The sequence below is a fragment of the Panthera tigris genome, chromosome D4 (assembly GCF_018350195.1).
Source record: "Panthera tigris isolate Pti1 chromosome D4, P.tigris_Pti1_mat1.1, whole genome shotgun sequence".
Classification (NCBI taxonomy): domain Eukaryota; kingdom Metazoa; phylum Chordata; class Mammalia; order Carnivora; family Felidae; genus Panthera; species Panthera tigris.
The window spans coordinates 12,191,102-12,210,561 of NC_056672.1; the positions used below are offsets into that span (position 1 = coordinate 12,191,102).

The following is a 19,460-nucleotide window of genomic DNA, read 5'->3' on the forward strand; positions in this document are numbered from 1 at the left end:
TTGGGGGGCCTGGGTGGCTCAGTCAGTTAAGCGTCCGACTTCGGCTCAAGTCATAATCTCACGGTTCATGGGTTCGAGCCCCATGTCGGGCTCTGTGCTGATGGCCTGGAGCCTGCTTCAGATTTTTTGTCTCCCTCTCTCTCTGCCCCTCCCCCACTTGCATGTGTGCTCTCTCTCTCAAAACCAAAACATTAAAAAAATTTAAAAAAAAATTTTTAACAGACTTTTTAGGAGAAAAATTCACTGTGTTCTTTTCCCTTGATATATTTAAGAGGCATATTAAACTAGAAAAGAAACTTTAACAGGAATTTCAGGGCATTTTTTTTTACTAGAATAAAAAGGTTGAGAGATATAAGCAATGACTTTTTAAAGCGACAGCCATTACTTTTAAAGTGATCTTGGGGCGCCTGAGTGGCTCAGTCGGTTAAAGGGCCGACTTTGTCTCAGGTCATGATCTTGCAGTCCATGAGTTTGAGCCCTGCATCGGGCTCTGTGCTGACAGCTTGGAGCCTAGAGCCTGCTTCGAATTCTGTGTCTCCCTCTCTCTCTGCCCCTTTCCCATTCGCACCCTGTCTCTGCCTTTCAAAAATGAATGTTACAAAAAAAAAAATGATCTTAAAGACACTGCATAGAGATATGGCTTAAATGTAAGATACTGACAGAATCAATGACCTATAGATGGTGTAATTTACATATTACTATTCTTTTTCAGCACTCCTTATAAAAATGAATGAGTGAATAAATAGCTACAAGAAAACCACAGTAGCAGGGCTATGACCCAGAAGGATAACAGGTAACAATCCTAAAATTAAAATCAAAAATGTGTGTGTGTGTGTGTGTGTGTGTGTGTGTGTGTGTGTGTGTGTATATATATATATATATATATATATATATATATATATAAGCTATCTGCCCTATAAATTTTTAAAAATACATGTGGTTATTTTCTGATTATGAGTGACACAAAATCATCATTCTAGAACATTTCAAAAATACAGAATACAAAAAAAGCAAAAAGAATCATTCATCACCTTATTGGCCAGAGAAAACTACTCTTAACATTCTGGCCTATCACCAGTCTTTCAGCTTTTCTCTATGCATGCATGTGCGCAGTTTATTTTTAACACAGACTTGGGATACTCTTTTATTCTGATTTCATTCCACTAAATTATATACATATACCATGTCATTAAATATTACTCTATAATTTTAAACTTTTGCATGATATTTCATCCTAAAGATTATCACAATTTATTTATTTATTTTTTTTTTAAAATTTTTTTTTTTTAACGTTTATTTATTTTTGAGATGGAGAGAGACAGAGCATGAACGGGGGAGGGTCAGAGAGAGGGAGACACAGAATCTGAAACAGGCTCCAGGCTCTGAGCCGTCAGCACAGAGCCCGACGCGGGGCTCGAACTCACGGACCGCGAGATCGTGACCTGAGCCGAAGTCGGACGCTTAACCGACTGAGCCACCCAGGCGCCCCAAGATTATCACAATTTAACCATTCGCTCATTTTGTTTCCACTCTTGTATAAGTAACACTCTTTTGAACACACATATATATAAAGTCTATGTGCACAACTTATTTACTTAGGAGAAATTTCTAGAAGTATATTTACTGGAACAGTGAGAAACATTTTTTAAAGTTCTTCATATATATTGTCAAAGTGCCCTCCAGAGGGGCTGTGTAATTTATATTCCTACTGGAAGAACATGTTAAATATTTCTTAAATTCCTTACTAGTACTTTAATATTCACTAATTTAATAAGTGGAAAATCATGTCATTTTAATTTGCATTTCCTTTTACCATTAAGGCTAGATATTTATTTTATTCTCTTCTTCTTCCTGTGTCTTCTTATGCAAACTGCCTATTTTGCCTAATTCTCTCTTTTATAGAACTGCCTAATTTACTATTTGTGATAGTCCTTAATTTTTTTTTTTTTTTTTTTTTTTTTTTTTTTTTTATTTATTTTTGGGACAGAGAGAGACAGAGCATGAACGGGGGAGGGGCAGAGAGAGAGGGAGACACAGAATCAGAAACAGGCTCCAGGCTCTGAGCCATCAGCCCAGAGCCTGACGCGGGGCTCGAACTCACGGACCGCGAGATCGTGACCTGGCTGAAGTCGGACGCTTAACCGACTGCGCCACCCAGGCGCCCCAGTCCTTAATTTTTCTTACAAGTCTTTAAGAGATCTTTATAAAGGTATTAGGTCCCTATGTTATAAATATCTTTCTTTTTTAAAAAAATATCTTTCTTACTATATTACTGCAACTGATTTTTTTAATTCCGTTTTTTTCCTTCAGGTAAGTTTTTATTTCATTTAGAGTTCAGTTTGGTATATGATATTAAAACCTGACAAGTATTTGCTAAAAGGTCAATCTTAATCATCATCACAGATTGAACAAAGAATCCTTTTTCCAGTTATGTGAAATTCCATATTTCAATGAAATTTGTACACATTATGTATTGGGATTTGCTTCTGGGCCTTATATTTTCCATTAGTGTGTTAATTACTGAGTAGTACCAAGATTAGTCTCTTTTTATAAACATTTAGATAGATACTAGTATACACTGTTCCTCATTTTCATTTTTTTTCAACAATTTCTTAGCTATTCTTGAAGATTTCTTTCTAATGTACTTTAAGAACCAATTTCTGAAGTTAAAAAATAAACTGGTGGTTTTTAGTATATATTGAGTTGTGCAGTCATCACTGCTGTCTAATTTCAGAACATTTTCATCACTTTCATAACAACTTCCATTCCTATTAGGAGTCCCCTAAATCTCCATTCCCCCCAGTCTCTGGCACCCACTAATCTGCTCTGCCTATTCTGAATGTCATATAAATGGGATTATAGGGTATGTGGCCTTCCTAATCTGGCTTCTTTCAGTCAGCAATGTTTTTAAGGTTCATCCATGTTATGGCATGTATCAGGACTTTGCTCCTTTTTTATGGCCGCATAATATTCCATTGTATGGATGGATACACCACATTGCATTTATCTACTCGTCGGTTATCTAACATTTGAGTTGTTACCTTTTTGGGGCTATTATGAATAATGCTGTTATAAACGTTGCTGTAATAAGTTTTGGTATGAACATGTTTTTGATTCTTTGGGGTATATATAAGTACCTAAGAGTGGAACCGCAGGGTCATATATGGTAATTCTAGGTTTAATTTTTTGAAGACATGCCAAACTGTTTCCCACAGTGGCTGCATCATTTAACATTCCTACCAGCAACGTATAAGGGCTCCAATTTCTCCACATCCGTGCCAACACTTGTAACTGCTGTTTTTCATTTTAGCCATGCTAGTTGGTTTTCATTTGCTTTTCCCTCATGGCTAAGACGTTGAACATCTTTTCAGGTCTTTATTGGCCATCTGTGTATCTTTTTTGCAGAGATGACCCTATGTGCTTTCTCAGGTGACACAAGGTATCAACTTTCAACTGGCTAGGAGTGATAAACTGGCAAACCGTGATCTTTCCTCTCACCCCACAGTCACAAATGAGACTATTTTAAAATCTGCTTAAATCCACTTAGAACACACAATCAGAATAGAAAATAGAAAATGAAAATCTCATAATTCCACCCTAGCACTGTTCACAATTCTTTATTCTTTTTTTTTCTGAGCAGCAAATGTATACATGCTTGTAACAGAAAACACAAAGCAATATATCTGTAACATCATGTGTGAGGATATATATAAAGGTTGAGCAGTTACAACATGCCAAGCAGTATTCCAAACACTTCAAAATCTCATTCAATGCTAATAATATATTTAAAAATTATATTAGGACCATCTCATATTTAGTTTAGATCCTTATCCTATAGTGAGCATTTTTCTTTAGATTATCTTCCAAAATATAACTTTTAGTACCAACAAAATATTCCAATTTGTGATATAATTCAATGTAACTAATCTGTCATTTTTGGAGGGTTAGACTGTTCTAGTTTTTCACTATGATAAACAGTATTTTTATATACCAAATGTTCATATTTTATATAATAGCCAGTGTTTACCCAACACTTAGTACGAGCCCTTGTGAGAGCCACTTTATGTGGATTCTCCCATTTAATTCACAACACTTGATGAGGTAGGGATTACCATCATGCCCATTTTACAGATGAGGAAACTGAAGGTTAGTGAGGCAAAGAAACTCCCCCAGGGCCACAAGCCAACTTGGTGGCAGAGTCAGGATTCAAGTTGGGTCTGCGTGACCACCGAGTGGAGCCTTTGATCATGACACCACCGAACCTCGTCTCCCGTTACGTCTTTAGGCAGAAGTGCTAGATCACAAGGAACATGCCTCTTTTTGGGTAAAGTCTGTAAATGCTGCCATGTTACCCTTCAGTAAGATCATACCTGTTTCTACAATGCTTGTTTTCACACCCTTATCAATGCTGGATACCAGCACTTTAAAAAATAGTATTTTCAACTGTCTATGTAAAAAGATGCCAGCTCATTGATAGGTACCAGTGATTCCTCTGTGATTACTTCCTCTAATAGACAAAGCGTAGTAGGGCATGATCTCCTAGCAGGGCCCAGTGGTTTCTAAGTGCAGAAAGGGGATTTTGTAAATCCAGCCCCCAGAGAGCACTGCAGCAGCAGTGGTGACAGGAAGAGCACCGAGGTCAAGGGCAGGGCACAGCAGGTGGACAGCCCAGGTGAGCCTCGGACTGGACCCAGGCAGCTGAGTCAACACACCGCTCATGAGTTCTCATCTTTAACATCTGAAAAGTGTCAAGAAACCAAGAATTTCCCCTCGGCCCCGTGTTCCTGACTTTATGGGAATGCCACTTTAAAAGGTCCACATCAGGGGCGCCTGGGTGGCTCAGTCGGTTAAGCGTCCGACTCCGGCTCAGGTCATAATCTCGCGGTCTGTGAGTTCGAGCCCTGCGTCAGGCTCTGTGCTGACAGCCCAGAGCCTGGAGCCTGCTTCCGATTCTGTGTCTCCCTCTCTCTCTGACCCTCCCCTGTTCATGCTCTCTCTCTGTCTCAAAAATAAATAAACGTTAAAAAAAAAAAAAATTTAAAAAAAAAAAAAAAAAAGGTCCACATCAAGGTAGGAAAGTTTCCAAAGACCTCTCGGCTCACCTGGACTCTGCCTTTTTCTTTATCTTCAACGCTCCCTGTGCCCCTCCCCACCCCCTACGCACTACCAAGCTGTGGAGCTGGGATGACCAGACTCCATAAGGACCCAGATCTCCCACACCCCACCAGACCCCTGACGGGGCCACAGCCTTAGCCGTTTCCAACCAGCCCAGCCTGGATGAGAAGCCGTTTCTGGGCTCCCATCACACCCCGTGCTTCCTTCGGCTCCGGCAAGTGTCAGACCATGTTGTAATTGCTGATGTCTGTCTCCTCAACCAGATTTTCAATTTGTTGAGAGCACTCCCTTTGTCATCATGCTACACCCAGCATATAGGCCGGCGTCTGGGAATGAAAGAGTTTCAGTACTTTTTCATGAATAAATTACACTGAGTTCATCTAGCAAACTGGTAGCCAGTTTCACCTAAGCTTTCTATCCTTGGGGAACAAAGACAGGAACTAAAATTCAGTGAGCCTCCATTAGGTGCCCAGTACTTCACATGCACAAACTCCAGTAATTCTCACAATCCACTGAGGAAGGCAGTTGAGCTGGTATTTCACAGACGAAACGTTAAAGCCTCACTTTCCACACAGGGCTAGTAGGGCCAAGATCTGAAGCCAGGTCAGTATGAATCTGTCTTTGTGCTCTTTCTACTCCAATAACATGAAGGGACACCCCCTCTGAAACACAAAGCCAATATAAACCGGAAGGGAGGGGTTACTTTTCCAGAACTGTTGGTTTAAAATTCCCTTGGAATTTAAAAAAAACCCTGGAGGAATCTCTGGTTAGGATACAGAGAGGGGAGCAGGAACCTGAGAAGGGAGATGTAGGAGGGGGTGGTGAGCAAAATTGTAGAATGCTTCTCTATTAATCTCAAAGCACCACACGAGGTATTTTGACCCCTTTAAGGTGTCTCAAGCCTGGGAAGCTTTCAGAGGAGTACCGTGGATTCTTATGGCACTAAAACATAAGAAGCGAAGAAAAATAGCAGCTGTCGTACGTATGATGGAGCAAAAGGATAGCTGGTCTCAGTCTGATGAATAATAAGTCATATAACCGTGGCCAAGCCTAAGTCATTAAAATTCTCTGGAAACTTCCATCTCCTCATTTCTAAACTGAAAGGTTTAGGCTATGACAGCTTCCAACCCGGCTCTGCATCCAGAAAGCTCCCTGAGCCCGTGAAAAATACCGATCTTAAATCCTGTCCTTTCCCCAATTTCGTAGGCCTGGGGTGAGACTCAGAAATCCTAAAGTGACTGACAGACTCAGCCAAGTTTGGGAACACCAGGTGAGATCTTCTTTTCCCTCCCCAGGAGAGAAGGTGAACAGGCAGCCAGCTGGTTCAGCACATCAAGTCGCAGAACGGAAGACCACCAAGAAAGAACCGGTCCAATTCTGTAAGGCTTAATAATCTCTTCCTGTTTCAGGGCAAAATGAATTATGCTCCGTCTTCTTTGCTGCTTAAACTTGTGTTAGTTCTACCAACGTACTAACCAGAAGAGTGCCAAACTGCACTGGTGAGGAATGTAAACTTTTTGAATTGCCACGGCTTCCCTGGAGGTATCAGCTGCTAGATCCTTCCCAGGCTGCTGGGCCATTAGTTCCTCTACTTTCTTCCTTAAAAGTTCCTCTGAGGAGGAACCGCTATCAGAAGATTTAAAGGGCAGACAGGGAATGTGCGTAGGGAGACTGGAGGAACAGCCTTACCTTGATGTCTAGCTTGGCCAGATGCTGCAGAACCCAGATGCGATGGGACCAGGCATTATAGTTGCTTGGGTATCTCCCTGCTGCTTCACCACAGACCTCCATCTCTTCTCGTATTAGTCTCTGTGTCCTTTCTGCAGGAATTGTTCCCAAGTTTCCTTTTGTCACAAAGGAAGGCAAGGAGGTTTCCTGAATTAGCTGTTGTAGCACCCATCGCCTGTTAAGGTACATGTGGGAATGAGAACGACGAAAGAACATAAATCAGAGAGGAAAACAGCCAGTTTTCTTTGATCTTAATTTCCATTTGTGCAATGCCTATCTATGAGCCCAATTTTGCGGCAGTGGGATTACTTTGTTGTATTTGTTTTTAAAGATATATTGGGGTGCCTGGGTGGCTCAGTCAGTTGAGCATCTGACTTCAGCTCAGATCACGGTCTCGTGGTTCACGAGTTCAAGCCCCACACTGGGCTCTATGCTGACAGTTCAGAGCCTGGAGCCTGCTTCAGATCCTGTGTCTCCCTCTCTCTCTGCCGCTCCCCTGCTCGTACTCTGTCTCTCTGTCTCAAAAATAAATAAAACAGTAAAAAAAATTTTTAAAGATATAATTAGCTTCAGCACCATGGATAGAGAGGATGAGGAAGAAAGGTCAGAGAGAGAAACCTTTCTAAAGCATTAAAATGTGTCAAAAAGAGATTGCCTAGTTCCAATATAACAACTCAAAAAAGTCTAACTGGCCAGGAAATGCAAAGACAAGGGGTGTGTGTGTGTGTGTGTGTGTGTGTGTGCGTGCACGCACATGTGTGTGTACCGGGTTGTGGTGGTGGTGGCCCTGGAAGGGATATTAATTAATGGCTGGTAAATCCTAGAAGAGGAGTCATGGTTCACATCTTTAATTATATGTACATGCCTCACCCTATGTGTATTTGTTTGCAAATAAGAAACTGCATTATGACTGCTTTCATTAAGCAGAATTTCTTTATTATAGCAGAAAATGTGGAAAGACACAAATACAATATAATTAGCTAAACCATCAAGGAGATTTTAAAATGTCTTTATCCACAGATTTTCCCCTTGTCTATTTAAGATTTTCATTAGCATACATTTAAATGAAAAGCACTAAAAAAGCATGTCTAACCACCTAATGTCTTTAGTTTTTACAAATATTTTCTCAATAAGAAGCATTCTTATAGACAAAATTTTCCAACCCAAAGGTTACTAGAAATTGAGTATAAAAATTCATTTTGTCATTTTCAAACAGAAGCTTTTTACTTAACAACAAAAGCCTGTTTTATAAAATATTAGATAAACCTATAAATTGGTACAATAATGCACTTCCCCTGCCATCACCCCTTTCCAAACCTCTATACACACGCTCATATGCCTCTCTGAAGTGTTATCCCAATTCCTACTAAGAAAATACCATGGACTCCACAGTGGAAGCAGCTGATTTGCAATGCTAGCCAAAGGCAAGATCACAGCTAAGATACCTTGAACTAAGATCCTAAAAATGCTCAGGACTTAAGAAAAGTTCTAAGTGGCTTAGTAAACGGAGAATGGACTTTTTTTTTTTTTAATTTTTTTTTTTTTTTAATGTTTGTTTATTTTTGAGACAGAGAGACAGAGCATGAATGGGGGAGGGTCAGAGAGAGGGAGACACAGAATCTGAAACAGGCTCCAGGCTCTGAGCTGCCAGCACAGAGCCCGACGCGGGACTCGAACTCACAGACCGCGAGATCATGACCTGAGCTGAAGTCGGCGGCTTAACCGACTGAGCCACCCAGGCGCCCCGAGAATGGACTTCTTTATAAAGAATTTCCCCACTGACCCCAGCCGGCAAGCCCACACCATCCCATTTTAGTCAAAATGGAGTCGTTTTGTGGAGTCCCAAGAGCAAGATGCTTCAGAGAGCCAGGATGTTGAGATGAGTTTTTACGTGCATTTTGGCTGCCTCGGGCCTTTAACCTAAAAATATCCTTTGCGATTATCATCTTAGCAACTTCAGCGTGGCCTATACACTGTTCACCTCAGCTGCCCTTATTTTGTTAGTTTTAATAACCACAGCCATCACTACGGCAGTCTGTACCAGAAACACACCGAATGGATTCTACAACCCGAGTTGCTCACTATAGTTGAATATGGAAATGCCATCTCTATCATGACCGCTCAGAGAGTTAATACTAACAGCTAAAATCGACTGAGTATTTAATATGTGCCAAGCACTGTGGCAGTGTTAACATACATTAGCTCATATAAAGCCAACCATTAACTCTGAAATAGGTGTAATTATTATTCCCGTTTTACAAATGAGAAAACTGAGGCTTGAATTTCTGAAGATCACACAGAGAGCAGGTGATGGCATATAGATTTAAAAGTAGGTAACTCGGCTTAAGAATTCATACTCTGAACCAATATGTGACCCTGACCGACACTGTGTTTTTTGTCCAGGCATTCTGAATCCTAAGTAAGAATCCTATAGTGTAAAGTTACCACACCTGTGAATCCATGTTTCTGGACTCTTTGGAAATTTAGTTAAGGCCAGTTTTCCCAGATGTAAGTCCTTAATTGGATTTAAAGTGCCAGAGAGGATCAGCTCTTTTCTGTAAAAGAAAAATAAAAAGAACCGTTACTCTTATCTTTCCATCTAAACATACTGCGTGGCTATTAATGGAACCTCACTCTGAAGTGAATTTCCAAGAAAAAGAAAAAAAAAAACAAAACATGAAACTTTCATAAATATCACACAAAGTAATCGAGAATATATTCTCATTATCTCAAAGTTAGCAGGATTAATAAGTTGAAACAGAAGCTCTTAAATCAGTAGTGGAACTTGAATTACCAAGCTGGAGAGGGCAAAGAGCTTCTCTGGCTTGTCTCATTTCCAGAACTCACAAGGCCTGACATCAGTATCTGTAGGGCAGATCCAATACGAGTCAAGAATTGCTCTACTTGGAGTTAATCGTACACACAGTATGATTAAGATGTAAGGGAAAAACTCATTCATTCAACATTACCCTAACAAAATTACTGTTTTTATTTTTCAATTTTCCCTTATGTCTTTCCCCATATGTATATATATTTAATTAACATATAATTTTATATTATGTTTTACAGCTTAAGAGTTACCTTACCCCACGGTTCTAAAGTGAACATTTAAAACAGTCAAATAGTTTCCACTGATTGGCTATGCTATCATTTAATGACCTTTTCTTCTTTGGTTAGACATTTGGATTGCTTCCAAGTTTTTGCTATTCTGAAATATTTCTGAAACAGAACGTTATGTTTAAGACTTCTTTTGTTTCTACCATTACTTTTGGGATAAGTTCCCAGAAGATGTTATTACTGGGTGAAATACCTGCATGGCCCCTGATACCCTGACCGCTGCTTTCTGAAATACCAACAGAAGAGGTTCTGTGCAGTTATGAGACTGTCGTGCAAGAGCTCTCAACCTACTTCTCAGGTTCTGATAGTCCTGATTATATTCCCAATTAATTTGCAATGAATCTATTACAATACAATTAGGTCACTGACTAGAATTTACTAATCTTAAAAAGTCCTTCCTGTGGTAGGGTTGGTAATTCATTTATTTTAGAGAAATTTAATCCCATGAAGACCAGAGCCCAGATCATATACCTCACCTATTTAGATGAATTTAGTTCCTAATTACCACGATACATTTTCTTTCCAACAGCGATGTGCTCTTTCTACATTTTTATTTGATAAGAGAAACAATTTCCCTTTTAATGAAAATACTGAACAGTGATAACAAATATTTATATTTTATAACCATTTAGGTCAGGCATTTCAGAATATAATTTGAAGTGACACTGAGGTTTATGGATGCTTTAAAAAATGGATTTGCTATTTTGCTTTTATTGTACAGGAAGTCTATGTACTTCTGTATTAGTACAGAATACTCCTGTATTAGTCACTGAAAGACTAATGCAACAGCAAATTACTTTTGCAGTCCTATGTCCTCTTTCTTCTGAAATCAGTAATGTTTCGTTCATACAGTAAGTCAGCATACCTATAGTGTAAAAGGGGCAAAATATTTTCCTATATAATTTTAACTTCTTTGTAACACAGTGTTTCTCAATGTAAGGTCCTTAACTACAGCATCACCATCATCTGAAACTTATGAGAAATGCAGATTCTCAGATCTCATCGCAGACCCACTGATTCAAAAGCCAGTGACAAAGCACTGTGTTTAGACAAGCCTTCTAGGTGATGCACCAAACTCTATGGTATAGAATTTACTGTAGGCAGCCTCGTTTCCATTGACTAAATTTTAAACCTCACCTTATTTACAACTGCCTACATAGACTGTCATATATGTCTATGAGGAAATAATCAAAATTTTCTTCAGAAAAGAGCAGTCACTTTATATCTGAATCTTTACAAAGTTTGTAAAATTAGGGGTGCTCCCTTAATTTATTTTGAACAACATATATGGTAAGCTATATCAGCCTGAAATAACCTCAATCAATATTATATATGGATGCTTTAAAAGATCACCAGATAGGTGCATCTGGGTGGCTCAGTCGGTCAAATCAGTCTGACTTGGGCTCATGATCTCATGGTTTGTGAGTTTGAGCCGGGCATTGTGCTCTGTGCTGACAGCTCAGAGCCTGGAGCCTACTTCAGATTCCGTGTCTCCCTCTCTCTCTGCCCCTCTCCCGCTCACACTCTCTCTCTCTCTCTCGCTCGCTCTCTCAAAAATAAACATTAAAAAAAAAATAAATAAAATATCACCAAATAGAATCATAAGAAAGCAAGCAAAATTTAAATAACAATTTAATAAACATTCCTGGGGACAGGACTGAACACTGTAGGCATTAAATACTGTCATAAAATTTTAAAGATCACTTGAAAAAGAAATACAGTAATTGATTAAGGTATAGCTATCACAGAACCAAGACATAATCATAAAAGAAAATCAACTGCTCAAATGCATTCAAGTAGGAATCTATCTTGAGAAAAATTTTAGTCACACATGGATTCATAAAGTGCTATATCTCAAACAAGCTAGATACATGTAAACTTGATGTGCTCTGGAAAACTGCTGAGTAAGTTGAAAAAATAGCTCTCATGATGACAAAGTCACTGATGTCCATAAACCACATAAAACATTTGAATTAAATTGTTTGATGAAATGTAAGAATATGATGAATTAATAAGTTAAAATACTTTACATAACATGCTACTTTAAAGGTATGTGACTAAATTTAAAAATTATCAGAGTATGACATTTGCTTATCTCATGCACATAGTTTAAGATTACATATTGATATTAGCCTAAAAAGTTTTTTTTAGACTTTTCTTATTGAGGAAATGGAGTACTGCCTTAAATTTGAGGTGGCTTTATTTTAAGGCATATTGAATAAGCTGGGCTTTGAGATTCATCCTAAAAGCCTTAGGTGATACACTGCTAACAGAGGACGAAGGAAGAAAACAAAGGTCAAATAAATGTGGGGACAAGTACCTTGGAAAGGAAAAGGCCACCTGTGTGGTTTTATTAAGAGCAGGGGGTGATGGGAACAGTGCTGTGCTACACGCACAACCTTACTGGGATGAAATTAAGCGAGGGCTTTTATATTTCTACAAAGTTTATCTCATTTAAGTTTTTCTGTCTTCTCTCCATCTCTAGTTATTAGTTATGGTTTCTCTCTGCTGTCACTTGATTTAATTTGTAGGAAACCAGGGGCCGTGTATCTTGTCCATGGCTAAGTCTTCACTGGTAAGCTCGGTGCATGGCACACAGTAATGAGTGAATAAACAAATGCCATCTTTTTTTTTATTGTATATCTTTATTCTGTCTGAAATAACCATAATGATGATAATAAAAATCATCCTCATAAAAACTACCATTTACTGTACACTTTCCCTGAATCAGGCACTGTGTTAAGTGACTTACATATATTATCTAATTTAATCCTCAAAACAATCCTGTATTATGTAGAACCATATGAAATTGCCGATACCCAATTGTTTTGGGGTTTTTTGGGGGGTTTGTCTTTATTATTTTTTTAAAAAACATTTTTTAACTTTATTTATTTATTTTAAGAGAGAGAGAGAGAGAGAGAGAGAGAGAGAGAGAGAGAAAATCCCAAGCAGGCTCAGCACTGTTAGCACAGAGCCTGATGTGGGGCTCGAACTCACAAACTGCGAGATCATGACCTGAGCCAAAATCAAGAGTTGGACGCTTAACCAACTGAGCCACCCAGGCAGTTTCTTTTTTTTTTAAGAATTTATTTCTTAATTTTATTTCTTTTTTTAAATAAACTTTTGGGACACCTGGCTGGGTAGAGCATGTGACTCTTGATTTCATGGTTATAAGTTCAAGCCCCATGTTGGGTGTAGAGATCGCTTAGAAAAAAAAGTCTTAAATAAACTTTCAATCTTACAATTGTTTTAAATTTACAGAAAAGTTCTAAGGATAGTACAGAGAATTCTTGTATACCCTGTACCCAGTCTCCTTTATTAATATATTATAGTACATTTGTCATAACTGATGAACCACCATCAGTAAATTACTATTGGAAGTCCACACTTTATTCAGAATTCCTTCATTTTTACCAAATGTCCTTTATCTAGTCCAGCACCCTGACCAGAACATCACATTACGTTTGGTTATGTCTCCTTAGGCTCCTCAGATAAACCTTGACAGTCTTTTATAAGCCCTAATGAGGTATTTTATATGAAACTTTTCTTACGGTTAGACCAGGGTTTTGAGGAGGAAGCGACCACAAAGTGCAATCTTTATCGCATCATTTCCCAGGGCACAAAACATCATGACTTGTCCCAGCTGATGCTGACCTTGATGACCTCGGTAAGATGGTACATGTCGGGTTTCTCCACTGTGCTTTTTGGAAAGAAATTCCACTTAAGGAGTAGGGGAGTTGTACTCCAGCTCCCTGAGGGGACCGCCTGGATAAATTACTTGGAATCCTTCTATACGGGAGATCCGTCTACTTTTTGCTTGCTTAGTCAATTATTTATGTCACTGAGTCACTATGAACACCCATTTTACACTTCAGGGTACAATCCAGGGGTATGTTATTGCTCAGGTGTTCAAGCTTTGGCTATAGAAACCCCTGACATATTCCCATCATTTTCCTCTTTGAGCACTTCCTTACTTTCTGGCTCTTTGAGATATTCCACACTCATCTTATATATTTCCTGCCCTGCTCTTAGAATGAGACATTTCTTCAAGAAGCCTGTTTCCTTTTTTTAGAGAAGGGTGTTAGAAACCAGGATCTGGATGCTTAGGTTTAATCGTTTTTGATTTATAAAAACCATTCCATACGGCACAACCTACTATCATCTCAATTTTACAGAAGAGACAACTGAAGCTAGGGGAAAATCGGTAACTTAGACTCAAGGTCTTGGAACTCAGATTGGAAGCAAACATCTAATCTGCATAAAATAAAGTCCCCAGTTTAACTCAATAGGCTATGAGTAAAGGACACGATCACGGGAACTTGGTGTCAGCTATTTTGTTATTTATCTTTGCTCAAAGATGTTCTGCTTATTACTCTATGTAGGTTCACGGAATGATGGAAGAAATAGGACACTGTTATGAAGTCAAGCTCCTTCATGAAGTACTTTGCTGAATTTCAAAGCAAAAAAAGTACCATTCATTTTTTTTCTGCAACTGGCTGGATTTTTAAACTATATCCATCACTCACTGTAATCACAGGAAATCAGCTCAAAAACTTATTCTTGCGTTTTTTTTCCCCCCTGAGGCCACAATACCTATAAAATGAAATGCTGATGTATTAATACCATGTTTTAGCGGTTTCTAACATACAGTCAAAATCACTCAATGCTTCCCAGAGTTACTGCACAAGAAATACACCAACAATTAAACAGAGTGTTAAGTATTTGATCTGCAAGAGACCTTACAAGGTTAGATCAATTTACTTTCCAAAGCTGGTTGTTTTTGCAGAAAATGTACTCATGATCCTATGTCTTCATGTCAGCCTTACTGATATGAATTAAGACTTACTAGAACACACACCCACAAATGGACTTTTTTTTAAAGAATAAAGGTTTCCTTTTTATTCCTCTAGCACAAAACTTCTCTGATCATCTTACTAGAATAACTTTCAAAAGTGATTGCTGTGAATATCATTGAAGTCACATTTATGGAGCGAATTTCCCAAAAACCAGACCATGCAAAAATCAAAAACAGCTTGAAAAGAATCATAAAAAAATTACCTAGCTCAAATCTTTTATTTCACAGATATAGAAACTAAAACTGTTGTGAAGTTAACAGTGTTTGCCTCTAAAGTCAACTGCTAGTTAATTAGTGAAAAAGGACCAAGATCCATGTATGTTAAGACCAGGTTCTTTCTCCTGAACTGAACTTCCCTATAAAATCTAGAATAAATTATATATGTGTGTGTGTACATGTCTATGTACGTGTGTATGTTTGTACACTGTGCTAGTAACAATCTTTTCTGGTTGAAGGATTTTCAAGTCCTCTGTGATAATGATGAACTGAGAGCACGAGGGAAAACGGTACTCCCACTTCTCTATTACCTTCATTTCTTTTTCACTCAATTTAATTATTTTCAGTGCCAGGCTGATTATGTGCCAGGCACTAGAGTACTCGATGGTAGGGAAAGAAAGGGGGGAAAAAAAAAGACGTGGTCCCTACCCATAAGAAAGCTCTCAGTTGTGAGTTTATAGCTCCTTCCTAGAAGTCTCCCTTACGGATTCCTCATCACACAGTCTAGGACAGCAGTGCCCAACAGAAATATGTGAGTCACCAATGTGAGCCCTGTATGTAATTTCAGCTTTTCTAACAGCTACCTTACAAACAAGTATAAAGCAATGTATTTTATTTAACTCAATATGCCCCAAATATAATTTCAACATGTAATTCAATCTAAAAATTACTAACAAGATATTTTACCTTTGGGGGTACTGAGTCTTTGGAATCTGATGCGTAGTTTACACTTACAGCACATGTCAACTGAGATGAGTCGCCTTTCAAGGGCCACACGTGGCTTGTGGCCACTATACTGGATTGTGCAGCACTAGAAACCTGTAGTGTCCCGGTGCTTTCTACGCCGGTTCTTTCCTCTATCCACACCCACTCCTTGGGGTGCCTCAAACAGTCTCAGGGCCTTAAATACCACCACCCATTTTCTAGTGACTCCCATATTTACATCTGGCTTCGAACTCCTGCCTGAACTTCAGATTCATACACAAGTACAAGGACACAAATCTAATGTGTCCCACGCTGAACTCCTCACTTCCACCCAGCACCCCCACCTGGATCCGCTCCTCCTCCAGGCAGCCCCATTTCAGTAAAGGGCAACTCCATCCTTTCCATTCCTCAAGCCAAAAACCAGACACAAGCTTGACCTTCTTCTTTCTCTTTCCCGCATCGAATTCATCATCTGTGCCTTTAAAATTGGTTTATTAAATACAAAGCTTATACGGTTCAATAAAATACAGTGAGAATCTCACCTTTTCCATTTCTAAATTCTACCTCCAATCACAGCATCTCTCACCTAACCGCATCTCATCTTTTACCGCAACCACTGCCTGAGTTCCCAACCAGCCCCTGCACTCCTATAGTTTACTTTCCACAGGAGCTAGTTTCTAAAGTGAGATACTGTCCCTCTTCAGCTCCCAGGACTTTCCATCCCCCCCTGAGTAAGAGTCCAAGTTCCTACCACAGCTTAGGAAGATCTACAAAAGCCCCGTGAGATCGGCTCCCTTACACTCCGGCCTCCTCTCCTATTACTCTCTCCCTCGTTCCCGCTGTGCCAGCCGCGCGGGCTGCCTTGCTGTCTCAGTGCACCAAGGAGCACTTTGGGCACCACCGCCAGCTCTCCCACTTGCTGCTGTTCCCTCTTCTTGGAATGCTCGTACCCCAGAACTCACAGATTGATCCCCATCTTCATGGCAGTCTTTGCTGCCCCCTACTTAAAACTGCAATACTAGTATTCCCATCCTCCTCCTGGCCTTCCCCTTTCCCGTCCCACTGTTTCACCGCAGGATCTAACCACCATTTGATCTAATGTACATTTTATTTAGTAAATGTCTTTATTTCTTTTCTTCCCCTATTAGAATAAAAATTCCACAAGGACAGGGTTTTGTTTATTTTGTTCGTGGTTCTAGTCCCAGTACCGAGAACTTAGCATACAGCGATCAATAAATACTTGATAAATGAACAAATGTTGTCGACTATTGTGTGGATTAAATGAGGTAACGAGTAAAGTTATAGTATGTCCCTATAATATAGTAGCCACTCATAAACAAACCATTGTGGTGCTTTCTAGAAAAGAAAATCAGAATTCTAAGATTATGTAAATTTTAAAGCCTGTATCTCATTCTATACTTTTCTTACTCCTTACTCTAAATATCTGAATATTAATTATTCAACAATTTAAAAAGACACATAATAGAAGTTAACTAAATTTTAAAAAATCAGTGACACATACAAAACTAGGTATTGTAGAACACTAACTCAGAATGTAACCCTGCTTACCCAGAAGATTAAATAAATTGTTTAAGTCATCTTTAAAGATAAAGAGCTATAATCTATGGTCTCTCCTATGGGAAAATTTAAAATGTATTCACAATGTTCAACAGGACTTCACTTTTATCTTTAACTTGTATCCTGCTTTCCTCTAAGAGAATTTGTATCAGTCAAAGAGACCACCATTTTTTAAAAACCATACATATTATATAACTGAAAAAATTTCAGTGAAAAAAAAAACAAAACAAAACAGGAACCTGGTCTGAACTTCGATATTTCCATAAAGTATTTTGTGTTTAAAGCTAAAATAACCAGATGAAAGAACTAAGATACTAATCAATGTATGTGATCCCTTCCCCAAATCACAAGTGCCAGAGACTTGAAGTGATCTGCCCATAGAGGTCACAATATTAGTAACTAAACGGAGACTAAAAGGTCATGGCCTTGAATCCTCATCCTACATACTTCCCACTGTACTTCACAAATACATAACCAATGTCTTACAAACCAACCAATTACACTGGTTGCATCTACTTTTCTAAAAAGGAAGGAAAATAAAAGCATGTATCCAATGGCATACTCTAATTCAACATGATAATTTATATTTCAGACAGGAAAGTTTATGGAGCAAAGACAAAAACATACAAGGAGGAGCCAAGTTTAAGTCAGAACTGTCCATGGAGGTAATATAAAGAACAGGTAGAAGGCATAAGCATAAAATGCAATAGATACATGGTTTATATTTCATTTTTCAAAAAGCTAACAACTCATGGGGCTTAGAGGTCTTCAGAAATTTGGACAAGTTCATTTGATCACTGGTGAGAAAGACATACCTTACGTTCCATGCAGTGGTGAAGTCTGGGTTTAGAAGCAGCAGGGTGCATGTGACATCTATCAGTTCTAAAATAAAGAGAAGTCACATTAAAAAGAGTCCTACCCTTTGAGGCTTGGCTTCTCTTTCTTTTAAGGCCCTGTATATTTGTGTCTCCTGTTATCCTTATGTATATGCCATGTCATAGTAATTTGAATGGTAAACACCTTGCTCTAAGCTGCCGGAAGTATGAAGATATCCTCAAGATTTTCTACCTTATGATAAATGTAACAATCTTTTAAAAGCTGACACTCAAACAACTTCACAATACAACGTACCTACAAAGAATATGCAAATTAATCTCCTCATTCTTATAGTAATTTTTGGCACTAATGTAATACTGACCAAGGAAAAGAAATATGATTTCTATACCATTATTCTTTTAATTCCACAAATATTTCAGTAGTTGACTATGTGCAATTTTTCAAAAGGGGAAAAAAACCTACTCATGATCATTTAACACAATTCATTCACATTCCTTTGCAAAGATTATCTTTTGTCATACACATTTTTACATAGTCATAGCAATGACAAATGCACAATTTTGTTCTCTTTCTTCATTCAGTATTATTTCATATGCATTCTCCAATACTGCTACAGTATGCATTTTTAACAGCTGCATAAGAAGCTCTTAGTGTAATATACTATCATTTATCTTTATCTTAGGTTGTTTCCTGTTTGCTTTTAATATTATAGTTAACATTACTATAAACACACTTTTTGTCTCCTAGCTTATTTTCTTAGGACATATTTCCAGGAGTTGAACTACTAGGTCAAACAATGTAAATACCAGTATGGCTCCTACTAAGCATTTCCGAACTGTCCTTCAAATGAATTGTATCTATTCACATTGCCAAGAATAACAAATGTGTACTTATGTCCCTGTAACTCTAACCGAGGTAACTATATTTAAAAAATAAATGTAGCAGATACAAAATTATTCTGTTTCTGTTTTATCTTACAACTTTAATTTACAATTATTAATATAAACATTTTTTTCATTTTTCTTTGGTATTTTCTATTTTCATTTTTTAACAGCCCATTCATATTCATTAGCTATTTAGTGATCATGATATTGACATAACTCGCATATATTCAAATAAGCTCCAAAAGCTTGTTTAATAGAACAAAATCATTAATATATTTAGATGTATTGTCTTCCTTTTATTAAAACTGAAAAGAGAAGTTTAGGATTAAGATGATCAATGCAGAGACATGAAATTAAGATAACCTCTACCAAGCTCATGTTAAACACTAAGTAAAGCAAAATAATAAAAATAATTATAATTTTTT

General features: G+C 38.2%; 1 protein-coding gene across 7 annotated transcripts in view; it reads right to left on the reverse strand.

Annotated features, from left to right (window-relative positions):
* Positions 1-19,460, reverse strand: part of PTAR1 (protein prenyltransferase alpha subunit repeat containing 1) — a 50,631-nt gene that overhangs the window by 13,041 nt on the left and 18,130 nt on the right. For 6 of the 7 annotated variants that reach the window (XR_006210325.1, XM_042963427.1, XM_042963429.1 and 3 more), the window contains 3 exons: positions 18,130-18,196; positions 9,294-9,398; positions 6,805-7,018 (listed from right to left, as the gene is read on the reverse strand). Coding sequence is in view for 6 of the 7 variants with exons in the window: in XM_042963427.1 (XP_042819361.1) it covers positions 6,805-7,018; positions 9,294-9,398; positions 18,130-18,196 (386 nt within the window). In the remaining variant the exon portion in view is untranslated. Of the gene's footprint in view, positions 1-5,057; positions 5,778-6,804; positions 7,019-9,293; positions 9,399-18,129; positions 18,197-19,460 lie in introns of those variants that run through there. The other variant, XM_042963432.1, reaches the window with a different exon arrangement.